The 13,977-nt window shown below is 43.0% G+C and overlaps 1 protein-coding gene across 1 annotated transcript in view; it reads left to right on the top strand.

Annotated features, from left to right (window-relative positions):
• The window catches only part of TRPC5 (transient receptor potential cation channel subfamily C member 5), a gene marked incomplete at both ends in the record, with an annotated part of 65,167 nt that extends 63,374 nt beyond the window's left edge, over window positions 1–1,793 (top strand). Inside the window, 2 exons of the mRNA XM_082004324.1 lie at window positions 249–338; window positions 1,059–1,793. Coding sequence (XP_081860450.1) covers window positions 249–338; window positions 1,059–1,793 — 825 coding nt within the window. The remainder of the gene's footprint in view (window positions 1–248; window positions 339–1,058) is intronic.
• Between the last annotated feature and the right edge of the window lie 12,184 nt (window positions 1,794–13,977).

Below are 13,977 nucleotides of genomic sequence, written 5' to 3' on the forward strand. Positions count from 1 at the left end.
CTTTTACATATACAGACCAAGTACAAAATACCTGCTCACTGTAGTGAACAACTGAGCATTCAAGATGGAAGGTATCTAACCCTTTCCAAAGATCTGTTCTGTTTTAAAGAACATGTTCTGTTTCTAACGGTAAGTGATTTTCTTTCTAGACGGCAGAGCTGCTGTCAGTAAGAACTCAGTCCAATGCAGAAAGAACAGAGTTTGGTCTGAGCCAGCAGTTGGATCACTCATATTGTTTCCTATTCCAGGAAGTGATAAGAAATCTTGTGAAACGATACGTCGCAGCAATGATAAGAACTTCCAAAACCAACGAAGGTTTAACTGAAGAAAATTTCAAGGTAATTTATTATTCCTTAATAATAAATTTATTATATTGATTCAAGTAGCCACTTACACTAACTTGTTCAGATTATTTGTAACCTGCTGTGGAAACAGGATTATTACTGGAGCTGGTAATATATATTATATGCATGTGGGAGGGGGTTAAGCAGAGAATATTATTATCTGAGTGTCTCCTCATATGATCACCTCCCAGATTTTGACATACAATACGTTATGTAGACAAAAGCATTGGAAAATGTTAGGAATAAAGTATCTGATTTGAGTCAACATCACGCTCCTAATCCTAACCCAGGCAGAGCCAAAGAATGAGTCTGGGTTAACGAATATGAAGAACGTTTATCAACAGTTAAAGTTGGGCCTATTCAACTAAACAGGATTCCTGCCATATTTCCAAATTTCAGCAGTGTTTCGCCTCTTTAATAGTCTTATTTGACCTTTTTTTTTGGAGGGCGGGGGTGGGCAAAGGGTGTTGGTCAAGAGAGCCGGTCCCATAGCCATCGGAGACAAAGATCTTGTGAGGTCTCCAACTCTCAGGATTACCAATGCATTTTTTTGTGTGTGTCACTGAATAATGAAGATATCTGTGGCATCCTTGTAAGTGTGATTTGGTATCAGCCATTTGCATAACTCTGAACAAGTCTCCCAAGGGAACATGATCATTCTTTCATGTCACAGATAAAGCTGCCGAGTGTAACTCATTTCTCCTCTTGCCCTAGGAATTAAAACAGGACATCTCCAGTTTTCGCTATGAAGTTCTTGACCTCTTAGGAAATAGGAAGCCTCAGAGGAGAAGTTATTCTACCAGCAGCACAGAGGTATCCCAAAAGGATGAAACAAATGACGATAGTGCTGGAGAAAAATCCAAAGCCAAGAGTGTGTCTTTCAATGTAGCCAACAAAAAAACAGACTTCCATGTATCTGCTCTAATTAAAACTATGTCTGGGATCAATGTGGTGGAAGAGAAGCCAAAAAGCAATGGGATCAGTAAGCGCTCCTTTGTCCGAAATGGAAATAGAGTTCAGAGACTTTCCAGCTCCAAGAAGGAGTCCTTTAAGAGACTGGGCCTGCTTTTCTCCAAGATGAACGGACACGTACCTGAACCAAATTCAGAACCCATGTACACCATTTCAGACGGAATTATTCAGCCACACTACATGTGGAAAGACATTAAATATTCTCAGATTGATAAGGAGAAAGAAGAGAATTGTTCCAAAAGTGAAATTAACCTCAATGAGGTAGACTACAGTGGGAACACAAGACTTACAGGACAGAGCAAGGAGTGCCCTGTGGTTTGTACCAGCTCCCTTCACTGTGCTTCCAGTATTTGTTCCTCTAATTCCAAACTTATAGACTCATCAGAGGATGTATTTGATTCATGGGGAGAGGCTTGTGACTTGTTTATAAACCAGTGGAAAGATGGGCAGGAGGATCACGTTACAACTCGGCTATAAGTAAAGCTATCTAAACACTCGCTGGAAAACGTAGCCAATTATTTGTAATTGTTTGCTCTCATCTGATTCAGCATTACTAGTTCCTTTCTGTCCACAGGTGGAAAAAAAAAGGTGTAGAACTACTTATGTTAGCCTACTTTATAGCCATGTGCACCTTTTTTAATTTACTTTTTTACACTCACAAATACTAAACTAAAGGTTTAACCATTTCTAAGGTCACTGTAAACCACAGGAATCCCTTCAGATGCAGTCTTAGTCTTCAAACCCCACAGATTTCAGACACACTGGTGGCGAGTAAAGGATTTCTCCAGCGCCCTCATCACCCCACTGCCACTGGGTTATCACTGCTGCTATCCAACACAATCAGCTCTGCGTCCTGCTCAGTTTTCCTCGTCAGCACAATCAGCTGGTGAGCAGTGGCTTAGCAGGAGGCCGAGAATCATATTTAAAATCTTTTTAGAAAATGTTTCAACTTGTAACTGGCTTTCTGTTTTCTTTCAACAATATGATTCTCTCAGTTGTGTTTTTTCAGGTCGTATAAACCTGAAATATATTAATATTGTAAATTGTTATTAAGAAACCCTTTTGATCATCCAGCTAGAACATGTTACGATTTTCTTATTTACCTAATTCCCATAAGCAATTCCCCCTGTAGGGAGCAGAACAGCCTTCCAGTTAGGCTGACAGTGGAAGCCAGCACCTGGCCTCTCTACCACCATCTGCATCAATGAACTGACCCAAACCCAGCTGTGGCTGCTTGAAATACAAACCTCAGTGTGGTGTGGTTCTCATTTCTGATTGTCTGGACCAAAAGCCAGCCCTCAGTCTTGCCCCTACACCCCACCCCTCGAGCTGTATATTTTTTGAAATACCTAATCTTACTTCCACTGCTGCATTTGCTTTTTGCTGCCTCTCCGATGGCTGTTGGGCTCCAGGAAGAAAACCATTCTCCTGGTGTATGGCAAGTGCCAAGAGGGAGAGTCTTCCCTGCGCCTGTGGGCTGCATTTCTGAAAAGCAACCTAGGCAGTAGCAGCTCAGACTGCATCTGGCAGCCAGGAAAGTCTCTGCAAGTTTCTTTTCTAAAGTGCAACAAAAAGGAGGGCAGCAGTAGAGGTTATCTTTTACTTCCCTGCCTAGCAATGTCACTGCTTTTGTCGTAGAAAAGGGGAAGACAACCCCATCAGGGGCAAAATGGTTGAATGATTGAATTTGACAGTGACTTTTTTTTTTTTTTGAACAATGTGATACTTGAACTTTCTTCTGCGGCGTTGCTAAGAAACATAGATGATTGGCACGCACTCACCACCACTTTGGAGTTGTTATTAGTCAGCTGCTTTCTTGGGAGGAAGCAAGTCCTGACCGGGAGCTCAGAAACGGCCTTCCCGTATGACAGAGCTTTGCTCCTGCGCTCGTGCAGTCGCGCCTAAGGCTCTGTTCCCATCCCAGGAGAGGTTACATGAGCTGGAGCATATCCCAGGGGTGGCTGCCAAAAATTACCTCTTCTGTGAAATGGGTTGTGAATTGCATTTGTAAAAGCATAATGCTGGAAAAGCTACGCCTACCATTGGCATTGGGCAGGGTTTACCAGCAAGGGGCAGGAGCAGCTCTCGCAGCAGCACGGAGGGTCAGGAGAGGGATTTCGTATTACAGCAGTGCCCCCCCCGATGAGATGCTGGGACACCTGCAGCTGGATACTCTGCCTAGTTTTAAGCCTGGCTGCCTCCTCTTGTTAAGGAAAACCACCTTGTTGGTGGCATTACCTAAACATCGTGATGGAGCACACCTACATCAGAGAGAAATGTGAACGACGCAGCTGGCTCCTGTAGCAGAATCGCAGATGCCAACACACCGGGCTCGTGGGTAGTTTTCGGTACAGACCTCAAGGTGGAGACAATGGCTCTAGGCCAGCTCTGGTGTCAAGAAAAATCAGCAGCTAGGAGCAGGGATTCGAAAACGTTTCTGTATTCCTTGCTTATAACGACACCAGTCTTGTTACCAGCATGTAGTATAAAGCCCAAAATATTTGAGCCTCTCGCTGTGTTACTTAAGGCAGAGCAAAAAGCATTTTTGTATCAACAGATTTCAGGCTTTCATATTAATTGCAGGGTTAGAGTTGCCTTTGAAAACTGCATCTCCTCTGCCTTTATGAAAGGCTGAGCAAACTGACATTGGCACTACACAAGGAGACTTGCAAAATCTGAGGGTCAGAAGCAGCCTGCTGATCATTCGTGAAGAAATCCAGCACCCCTGTCTTTTGAGAGGCAAATCCATCGATACACAAGAGCTGCAGTCAGAACCCAACTGAAAGCAATTCTCAAAGCAGCCCACAATAAAAGCCCTACAGTTTGATAAACCAAACTGCGCACACTTCTGGAAAGATGAACATTAGCAGGAGCTGCTACAGGGGGGATGAAGGAAAGGGTTTGAATCATTTTATGCCTTCAATTTTATGGGGCCAGCAAATATTTATGGTATTTCCTGTGTAATGAGGCAGAACGAAAACAATTCAGGTATGGTTATGCAGATTACGTCGACCAAGTTTGAGGCTGGGACAGAAGCAGGGTTCATATCCTTGGACAGCAGAAAGGCTCTGCTACTGGTGAGGATTGTGTCATGCAGATGCAGCACTGCATTAACAGGTACAAATAACAAAACAAAATGCAATTAACTCTGCAGTGGTGCCCCCAAAAATGTAAAAATGACACTGGGCAGCATAAATCCCTTCTGTGCAAGCTCTGCACGAGTTGTGTTCCCCTGCTGTGGCCTGAAAGGGCAGGGGTAGGAACTGCCACATTGGAATGGCATGATGGATAACGCAGTCTGCAAAAATCTCTCCATAACATTACGTTAAAGGCGAGAGATACGTCACAGGGCTGCTCGGCTGGGGCTCCCCTGGGATTTGTTTCATGACTCAGATACTTCTATCTCCCAGCTTTGAGCTAGTTTGAGCTGACTTTGGAATTTAACACAAATATTTGATTTGGCTGTGATTAATACTTCTGTCCAGGAGTTTGCAAAACTGTCAAATTGGTCCCCCAAAAGGCAAAATTCTGTTCAATTGCATCTATGCATCCCCTATGTGAGCAATAGACTTTATATAGCAGCTGGTGAGTTATTATTATTACTACTCTAAAACAGGAGCTTCAAGGGAGGGAAAATAAAGTATCTTGTGAAGAATACATTTGATAAGCAAAACCTGTGTTTTTTTAGTTCTCTTGCAGTCACAGTATTTGGGATTTCGCTACCATTTTTCCATTTTCAATGGCTCTAAAAGAAAACATGTTTTAGTGAGTTATTCTTCCCTTCAGAGAAATCTGTGAACTACCCCTGTACTGTCGGCACAAGTGACCAGGGCAGGAGCTGATGGGACACTTCTGAGCTTCTCCTGTGGGGAGTTAAATTTCTCGTTGGCTTGGGTTTGAGATGCACAGCTGTGCTCCAACTGATACATGCCTGGCCTTTATGCTGTGGGCTTCAATAATAATCCTTCGATATATGCAAAGAATTTGGAATTAGGAATAACAGAGATCTCGACCACTTACCTTTTCTTTAGGTTTCTTGCTCTTGAAGTTGCTTCATTTCTCACCTCCCATCCCCAGTGTCATTTTCACCTGGCTTTTTAAAGCAGCACACCTACAAATGATCACCAATTAAGAAGTTAACAAATAACATCCGGGGTTAAGAATATCAAATAGAGATAGGAGGTGTTTGTACTCAGGTCAGATATTGAAGAAGTTGTTTCAGAAACAAGAAATTAACTGACATATCTCTGCAGATGACTTGGATAATTGCATTTGTATATTATTCACTTACTGGTAGATATGTAAATACTCAAGTATTTGTATATGTGGTCCCTACAGAGGAAGCATGCGCAGCAGTTAGAGCACAGGATTAGAGAACAGGAGTTCTGAGGTCTAGTCCCAGCTCTGCCACTGACTCACCTGTGACCTTGGGCAAGTCACTTAGCCTCTCTAATGCCTCAGTTTCCCCATCTGTAAAATAGGGATAATAATACTTACCTACCTCGCAGGGGGGGTTAGTTCATTATTTATAAGCACTTTCAGATCTTCAAATTAAAGGCGCTATATACAGTAAATAGTTAATATTCGTAGCAGTAGTACGTACTTTTATTTTCTTACAACTAATTCAGGTTAGGATTTAACTGTATGTCCGTTATGATAGTTTTCCATGTAGAAAACTAGCATGGTTTCCCACAACGGGAATTTAGGGGACTTCCGCAGTAGACAGCAGGAGCAGCATACCCTGGAAACCTAAACTCTTTAACACCTTTGCTTTTGTGATTTATGTCTCATCCTTAATGTCACCTTACTGTATTTGTGTTTCATCCTTTTTCCGATGGTACATGTAACATAATTTTTAGCAGAAACAGCCACTGTAAATATTAAGAGTATTTAAATAAATATATTCATGTATAAATATAAAACCTTACCTTTTAAAGAGGTTGAAATTGGTTGATGCCACAGACTTCTAACCGTGGGGAGGTTCCACAGGCAGCCCAGCACCGACACATGCCCACACAGCAGGATACTGGAGTAGGGCTGTAGGAAAGTGTCACCACATGTCATCACCTCCTCAGTATTCACTTTTCACCCCATCCTGCAAGGGCAGTGAGTCACCCTGCTGCCTGTTTTGCCCTGAGGAGCAGGATAAGGCAGCTCCAGGACACGGCCGTGGCGAGTCACCAACGCAATGGCTGCTGGAGGGGCGTTTCCTGGGCAGCAGGAGACTCTCCCGTGTCCCTGCGAGGGGGCTCTTCGCCCTGACTCCTCTATAGGTACAGTTTGTTTTTCTTTAGCGCTTACTCAGGATAAAAGTCTTTGGTTTGAGTTACAGGAGCTCCAAGATCTGACCTGCACAGTAAGGGCACTACGAGCATTCTGAGCTCCCTCCCAGGCACACGAGCAGTTGCAGGGTATCTGCACCGGTATTTGGACACTTACTAATGGTGTACACACGGATCTGATTTACTGCTGGGTTTTATAGCAGTTAGAAAACTACATGAGCACCTGCTGCTCTCACACCATTAAATGCATGTCTCACTTCCCTTGGGACGTCTCGGCTTTGCTTTGGTATTTCTACCTTCCTTTTCAAAAGGCCAAAATCGCAAAGAAAAGCCTATTTCAATTAACCAGGAAGAGGCGCAGTTTTGCTTTAATTTCTGGCTTTCTCCTTCGCCCAGTTAACTTGTCCTGCAGTGTGCGAACACTTTTCCAGGCAAAGTTCTGTGCAGCCTCAAAGGCTGATTTCCAAAGAAACAGCATCACCCTCCTGCCTCTGTTGCAATTCCACAAACAGAATGGCAAAAAATAGGCAAAAACATCCAAACCACCAGGGCTTCCTAGAATTAATGAAAGCTGTTACTTAATGAAAAACTCTCTGCAGCCATTTTTGGGGTGGATGCACTGTAAGGACCTCTTCCCCGCGAGGATGACTTGCCAGGCCATGCGGCACCGCGGCCCCGGCAGAGGTGGGCAGCACAGCTGGGTGCAGCCTGCCCTGGAAGCATCAGTGACTCTCATTCACATAATGGTAAAATTAATTGGAATCGGTGAGACCACAGTGAATAATAAATCAGCTCACTGGAGGAGCATCTAAAATAAACTGTTACCGAAATAAGCTGTAGCTTTCGGTGAATGTGTAACTTGAAACTTAATGATAAAGTCAATCCCGTACTGGATTTTTTTTTTGGAGGAGGCAGGGAGCACTCTGGGCTAGCCACATTAGCATATTCTCTAAACATTTGTAATTTGATTCGATTTCATTTTCACACTACTTCTTTCCCCATTTCAGGCCATTACACTTCTACAAATAAGTCATTTATATATTATTCCCATAATTGCCTCCACCCAGAACAACTACTGCTCGGGAGTAAATTCATGACCAAGAACGATTGTTTTAAGAGAACATTCTTTATCCAAAAAAGTACATTTAAAAGGCAGAAGTGTTTGATCCTTATGTTCCAAGTGTTTGATAGTATTTTATGCTTCAGGGAAACACCTGCTCTGTGTTCTTAAGGTGTGCAAAAGAAAACAAAGCACGCAACCACAACAGCAATAGAACCCCCGTAACCTGGCTCAAACCACCTACAATTTTAAAAGCCAAACTGATCTCGCAGTTCTTTCCCTACGTACCGACCCTTCTCCATCGGTGGCTCACCAACCACGGAAAACGGTGCAGCCCATTCCTCCTGGCTAGTACATCCTCCTCCAGCATGGCTTATTTGGGGGATTTTTTTTGCCTCTCTCATGTAAAGCATTTCCATATCAGCAGCAACTCCTAAGCCAGAAGAAACGATGTGTTGAGTACAAGATGTGATCAACTAAGGAGCTGGCCTTTTAGCACATGGGCTAACAGAACACTGTGATACCTTTAGCCAACAGAGTGAAATGCCTTTTGACTATAAATAGTTGTTTTTGATCAAGGGGGCACTTTTTGGTCTAGCTATTTTTTGGGTATTGTACAGTCTAACTTAAAAAAACCTACTGAATGTGTTTATAAGGTGGGTCTGGGAACTAGAGGGCTAGGGGTCTTTGAGAAGCAAAGGATAGTAGCAGATGTTTAACTACTCTATTTTCTATATGGCAAGCCCTAGAGACCTGGGCTTACTCTGCAAACAGGTTTTTTAGCAATCGAGTTTTAATATCAAATTAAATCTTCATTAAAAAAAAGCTATCACAGAAACAGCTTCACACCTGAGCATCTTTTAAAATGCCATTTTATTTCATGGGATAAAAGGTGAGGCTTTTTTTTCCTCCTCCTCCTCCTTTATTTTAGTTTTGGTCAAAACTTGATGGCCTTTTCCAGACAAAAAAGCATTTAGATTTCATTTTCATCCAAACCACTGTCAGAATTTCATGTATGTAAAGACGGAGTGGGGACCTCAGCGTTTGCCAGCAACAGCCCCCCTGGAGAAAGGGGGGGAAGAAAAGAGGAAGAGCAAAAAGCAAAAACGAATGCTTAGTTTTATGTACTTTTCTACTTGCATCTCTTCTGTCCGTAGTGCAGACTCCATATCATACCCTCATACAACATGTAAAAATGAAATTATGTACATAATAAATAAAATTATTTTATGTGTATTTTTAGCTTAACTGTAAACTGAAAAAATAAAAAGCATTTAATTTTTTTCCCAAAAATGTAAGCCTATTCAAATTCAAGGTGTTTCTACCTTTTCGGATGTAACATTTCCAGCTGCCTATTGATAATAAACATTTATGAACAGCAACAGATCTGACATTTTACAGCTTTTTTAAAATTTTGTTCAGCACAGACTTCTCAAGGGCTGTCAGTGGTCAGAGGAGCACTTAAGCGCTGCAGTTCTTGAGATATTTATATTGGTATTTACATAGATAAAGACATAGCACACACTGCTTACCTACAATGAAGTCGGCCACCCAAATTTGAGCAGGTGTGGATAAGCAAGAGCTGAACAACACCTGGCTGTGGATAAAAAAAAAAAAAACAAAACCCAAAACAACCCAAAAACATTCATTACATTCCTTATATCCTGTCTACAACAGAAAACAGCAAACCATTGGAAGTGTTGGTAAATAAAATGCACCGCGTGAACGCAATCACTCCCGTACAAAGAAGTCTAAGTAAGTGTAATTCCATTTTAATTTGCTCCCCAAAGATATCCTTCAACCAGCACAACTACATCAGCCACTTTGGAATATAGAGCAATATAGCTAATAGTGTATAAGAGTCATTAAGCAACAACATATAACTCTATTAACATAATTTGCTCATGTAAAGCTGTCCTCCAAGCACACCTCATTAATGTCCTGGAGGCATGCAGGTACATTTCAAAAGGTTTCCAGCAACTACCGGACGCTCTTGGCCAAGCCTCCGGTATAACAAGAGTTTCCTCAAGTTAAACAATGGCAATATCCCTTTCCTTGAAATGCAGCAGATTCCTGCACAAGGGAGACAGCATGGACACACACAAAAATAAACACACTCCATGCCAAAAGCTCTAGCAAAGACCAGGACCATGGTGGTCCACAGCTACAGAATTCTAAATACCCACATAAAGACAGAAGGCTTTGAAGTTGGATATGCAGATTCCCAGTCGCATCAGAAAGCCTAGATGTTCAAAGTTAAGGCACCCTGAATCCCCAGTTGTGCTTCCTACTCCAGAAACGGGAACCGCACTGCACCTGAAGATGATTTCCATCCCCTCAGCCATCCCTGCAGACGCAGGGAGATGTGCTGCAGCAGAAAATAACAGATTTGACCAGGGAGGTGGGAGGCAGGGGAAGAAGTTTTGCAGTGTATTTTATCTCCTCTTGCTTGTGCTTCCTGAAAAGTAATACAAATCACACATTCACATACTTGCCACAAACATTAAAACATTTTTTTTTTTTTTTTTTTGCTTTCAACTATGACAAATATTCAGAAGGTACTGATTTAAAAAGAGTCAGAAATCACAGGTTTAGATTTGATTGGAAAACACAAATAGTCAGGGTAGGGAACGGGAAAAATATATAAAGGAGAATGTAGACAGAGTTAGATGGTCCATTAATTTCATCATTAGAGGATATTTCACTTTCTCTTAAAAGACCATTTTCTCTGACACAACAAAGTCAAGCAGTCATCACAGCCATGAGAACAGAACAGCACTTCTCTTGGGGTAAACCCCAGCACCCCGAAGCTAGCGGCAAAATGTTCACCAGCTCCGGGGAAGGCAAGATTTAGCATATGGAATAAAAGTATTGCCATAAACGGAGCCTAACACGTAAAAACACCCTGTCAGGACTCAGGCACGCATTCCTGTTACTGCAGACTGGCACACTTGCAGAGATGACTAAATTGCAGTAACTGCCTGCGTACGTGCTCTTAGCCTATGGCTCATACTGGCTGAATTATTTCATACTTGCCGCAACTCAGCTGACTCTGAAATCTGTTAAGCAGCAGTGACTTGATCATGTGTAGGAGTTTCTAGATACAGGCCAGCCCTGAAAAATTTAAACTCTGATCTTATTTCAAAGCTATAAAGTCCTGGTCCAAGGGTTTTATCTTTCTCCCTTACAAAAAAAGCAGTTATTTGGAAGCCTGGATTTATATGTTGAGTTATCTTCCATATATAATGCAGTCTTTGATGGTGTAATTTTATAGAAGAGAAAGGTACCCAGCAGCACTGCTGAGCAAACTGGAAGCTAAGAGTTAAACAAAACTACTGAGCTAGAAAAACAACTTACCCTAGGAGTCGGTTGGTGTTCTTATCATGACCAAGGGGAAAAGAGAGCACAGGAGCGATAGCCCGGCAGGCTAACGCTGCTGGCAGGCAGCATCAACGCAGTTTTTCTGTACAGTATTTATGATAATTATCTTCAATAACGGATGGATTTTACAATTCAAAAGACTTCAGAAAGAGGCTCGTGCCTCTAGCGAAGAGCAGTGAGGTGAGGGATGGTAAGGCACACAGACCACTCCGGCTGCGGAGGAGGGCTGTAGGGCGCGGAACAGGGGAGGGGGAGTGGGGCACGCACCAGCGGGGCAGCACCCGCAGCCTGACTGCAACAGGGCACAGGCTTGGGCACGTCCTTTGGTGCAAGACCCAAGCATCTCTGCCAAAATACCATGCTTTTACTTTACCGTGCGCTCAGAGAACAGAAATGCACTCTAGCGTCTGGCGACCTGCGGGCAAACGCACTCAGACCGAAGCCTGCTCCTTCTAAGCGCAGAAGGAGTTACTGCAGTTTAGAAGAGACTGACATGGTTGAAAACACAAGAAGCTCACACCCCAACGCACAAGGACTACGGCTGATCACCTCTTCTTTCATCCTGCGGTTTCCGAAGAGGCTTGGCTCTGAGGTTGTTTGTAAGGGCTACAAAATCAGAAGTGCTCACACCTAAAGAGAGCACTCTGTGGTGCTGCCAGCTCATGGATCCTTCCTGCACAGCCTTCAGGTGTTAATTTGAGCCCCTGCCTTTCACACACAAAAACACAGTGTGGAAAAGGAGGCGGCAAGGATGAGTAGTGCAGACTTGGCTGCACGACTCTTCTGTTCTATTCTCCCTTTTACAGGCTGAAAACCCATCCACAAAAAATAAAGAGAAAATTAAAATTAAATTAAATTAATTAAAATTACATTTCAGGATCAAATCCTTGCTTTAAAAATTCATTACTATGCAACATAATTCAAGAAGCCAAATAAAGAAGGGGAGGGGAAAATCAATCTGAAAGGAAATATTTGTTCCCAATACAAATCAATACTCATGGATTTTTCTGTGCTTCTATTTAGAGATAAAATACATTTATGGTTGCAAGCTATACCCCGCCAGCCCGATTCACGGCAATTCTGCTGGGCATGAAAGACCCAGAGCATTGGTCTGGCACCAAACAGTGTGCCAAAGTAAACAAGTCTGGATGATCACCAGGCTGACATTGGGTTTCCCACAAAAAAAACAGACCCTGAGCCCACATCTTGGCACCTGCAGACCACACGTGTATACACACCCACCCAGCAAAAAAAACAAACTCTCAAACACCCAGAATTCTGTGTAATTTTGATGCTAATTATCTTACAGCCTCTGAAAAGGCAACTGTTTTGTAGCAATTAGCCACTGGAACACTTAACCACAAAACCAGGAGTATTATTAGTACAGGGGTGGTGCATCCAGACCCATTTCTAGATAAGGAAATGGCTGAAGTATGAAGCAGGCTAGCTGTGTGTCATGTAAAGCTGTGGCTTTTTTGGCAGCTGTTTTTGTAACTGATGTAGAGCTATTGTAATGCAACACAGCTCTGGAAAGCAGAATTGAAAATAAAAGACTCCAGCATTCACTTAAATTTCTGTACCTTTCTAAGCTCTTTTGCTGTTAACAAAAACTTACCATTTCCTGACCTATGGAGAGGATTCATCAACTGGCTCAGGGACATGCTGCTGTGCCCCACAGCCCCTACTTGCTATTTGAAAAAGTTAATTTTGAGCATGAACAGCCCTGGCAAAAACACATGTATTGAGGCACAGAGGTACCTCTCTGTATCACCACTACTTAGCTATGTACAAAGGAAAAAAATAAAACCACTAAAAAGTAGCATGGGCCCATAGAGTTGATTCCAACTTTGGCAAATGGGAATTGTGGCACTCTGAGGCTACTAACTCCGCCTCCGTATCTAAAGGAGTCTATGTTTGAATGTGAAGGACGGAAATTCCCTACAAGATCTGGTAGCCATGGCCTTCAGAATCCAGCTCAGAGAGCCACATGGGGAAGTCACGTGAAAGTCAAGAAGATCTGTTAAGTAAGTGAAGACAAGCTGAATCTTGATAGCAAGAGGACAAGCAGACTGAATAACCAATTCTTCTTTTGCAGCCCTAACCAGTATCTCAACTCAAGAGGAAAATTAACTGTAGGAAATAGGGGGAGAAGGGAGCTGCCACGAACTTCTGCCTTCTAAAAAGGACTTTCTAGTGAAACGCTTGGCATCGATGGCTAAAGGCAGCAAGCGGGAAGCCAAAGCAGAGACCTCCAATTCCCATGCAAATTCAGGGGCAACTCTCCCCTTCAAAACATGAAAGCAAGAACTCAGCAGTGTTCAGGCAAAGCAAGTGATACTTTTTTGGGTGTTTTGGTTTTTGTCTGGTTTTGCCTTTTTTTTTTTTTTAAAAAAGTCTTTTAACATTTGTCGTGGAAAGGGGAGGCGGGGAAATGGGAGGGGAAGATGCAACCGAAATCTTAAGACATCCAAGTCCGTAGTTGTAGTATGTACACTCTACCTGGCCTCCCTATAGAAAGGGGAGATACTATGACTGGCTGAACTGCTGTTTGTGGGGGAACTGCTGTTGTGGCACTGGCTGGAGTGGAGGCAGCAGAATTTGAGGAGAAGCCTGTAGCTGGAGCAGCATAAACACCTGCTGAGGTTGAGATTGCTGCAGAGTTCACCATCACCTGGAAAAGAGTCAGAGTATTCAGTAGGCTGCCTCTACAAAGAAGTAAAAGATCTGTTAAATAAGTGCCTTTGCTGGTTTTCAAGGCCTCCGGCACTGAGCTGGCATAACCCACGCTTGTGCCCTTGTTTGTTGCCCCAGGACAGGGCTACACCACCATGATGCCCCCATCTTCGTGACGATTTTGCACATACAGCGCAAGAGTCTATCAAGGACAAAGCCTGTGCAGACAGCCACTTGAGAGAACTGCAGTTCACCTGCACAGACT

Source organism: Phaethon aethereus, assembly GCF_964289735.1.
Source record: "Phaethon aethereus genome assembly, chromosome: 10".
Taxonomy (NCBI): Eukaryota; Metazoa; Chordata; class Aves; order Phaethontiformes; family Phaethontidae; genus Phaethon; species Phaethon aethereus.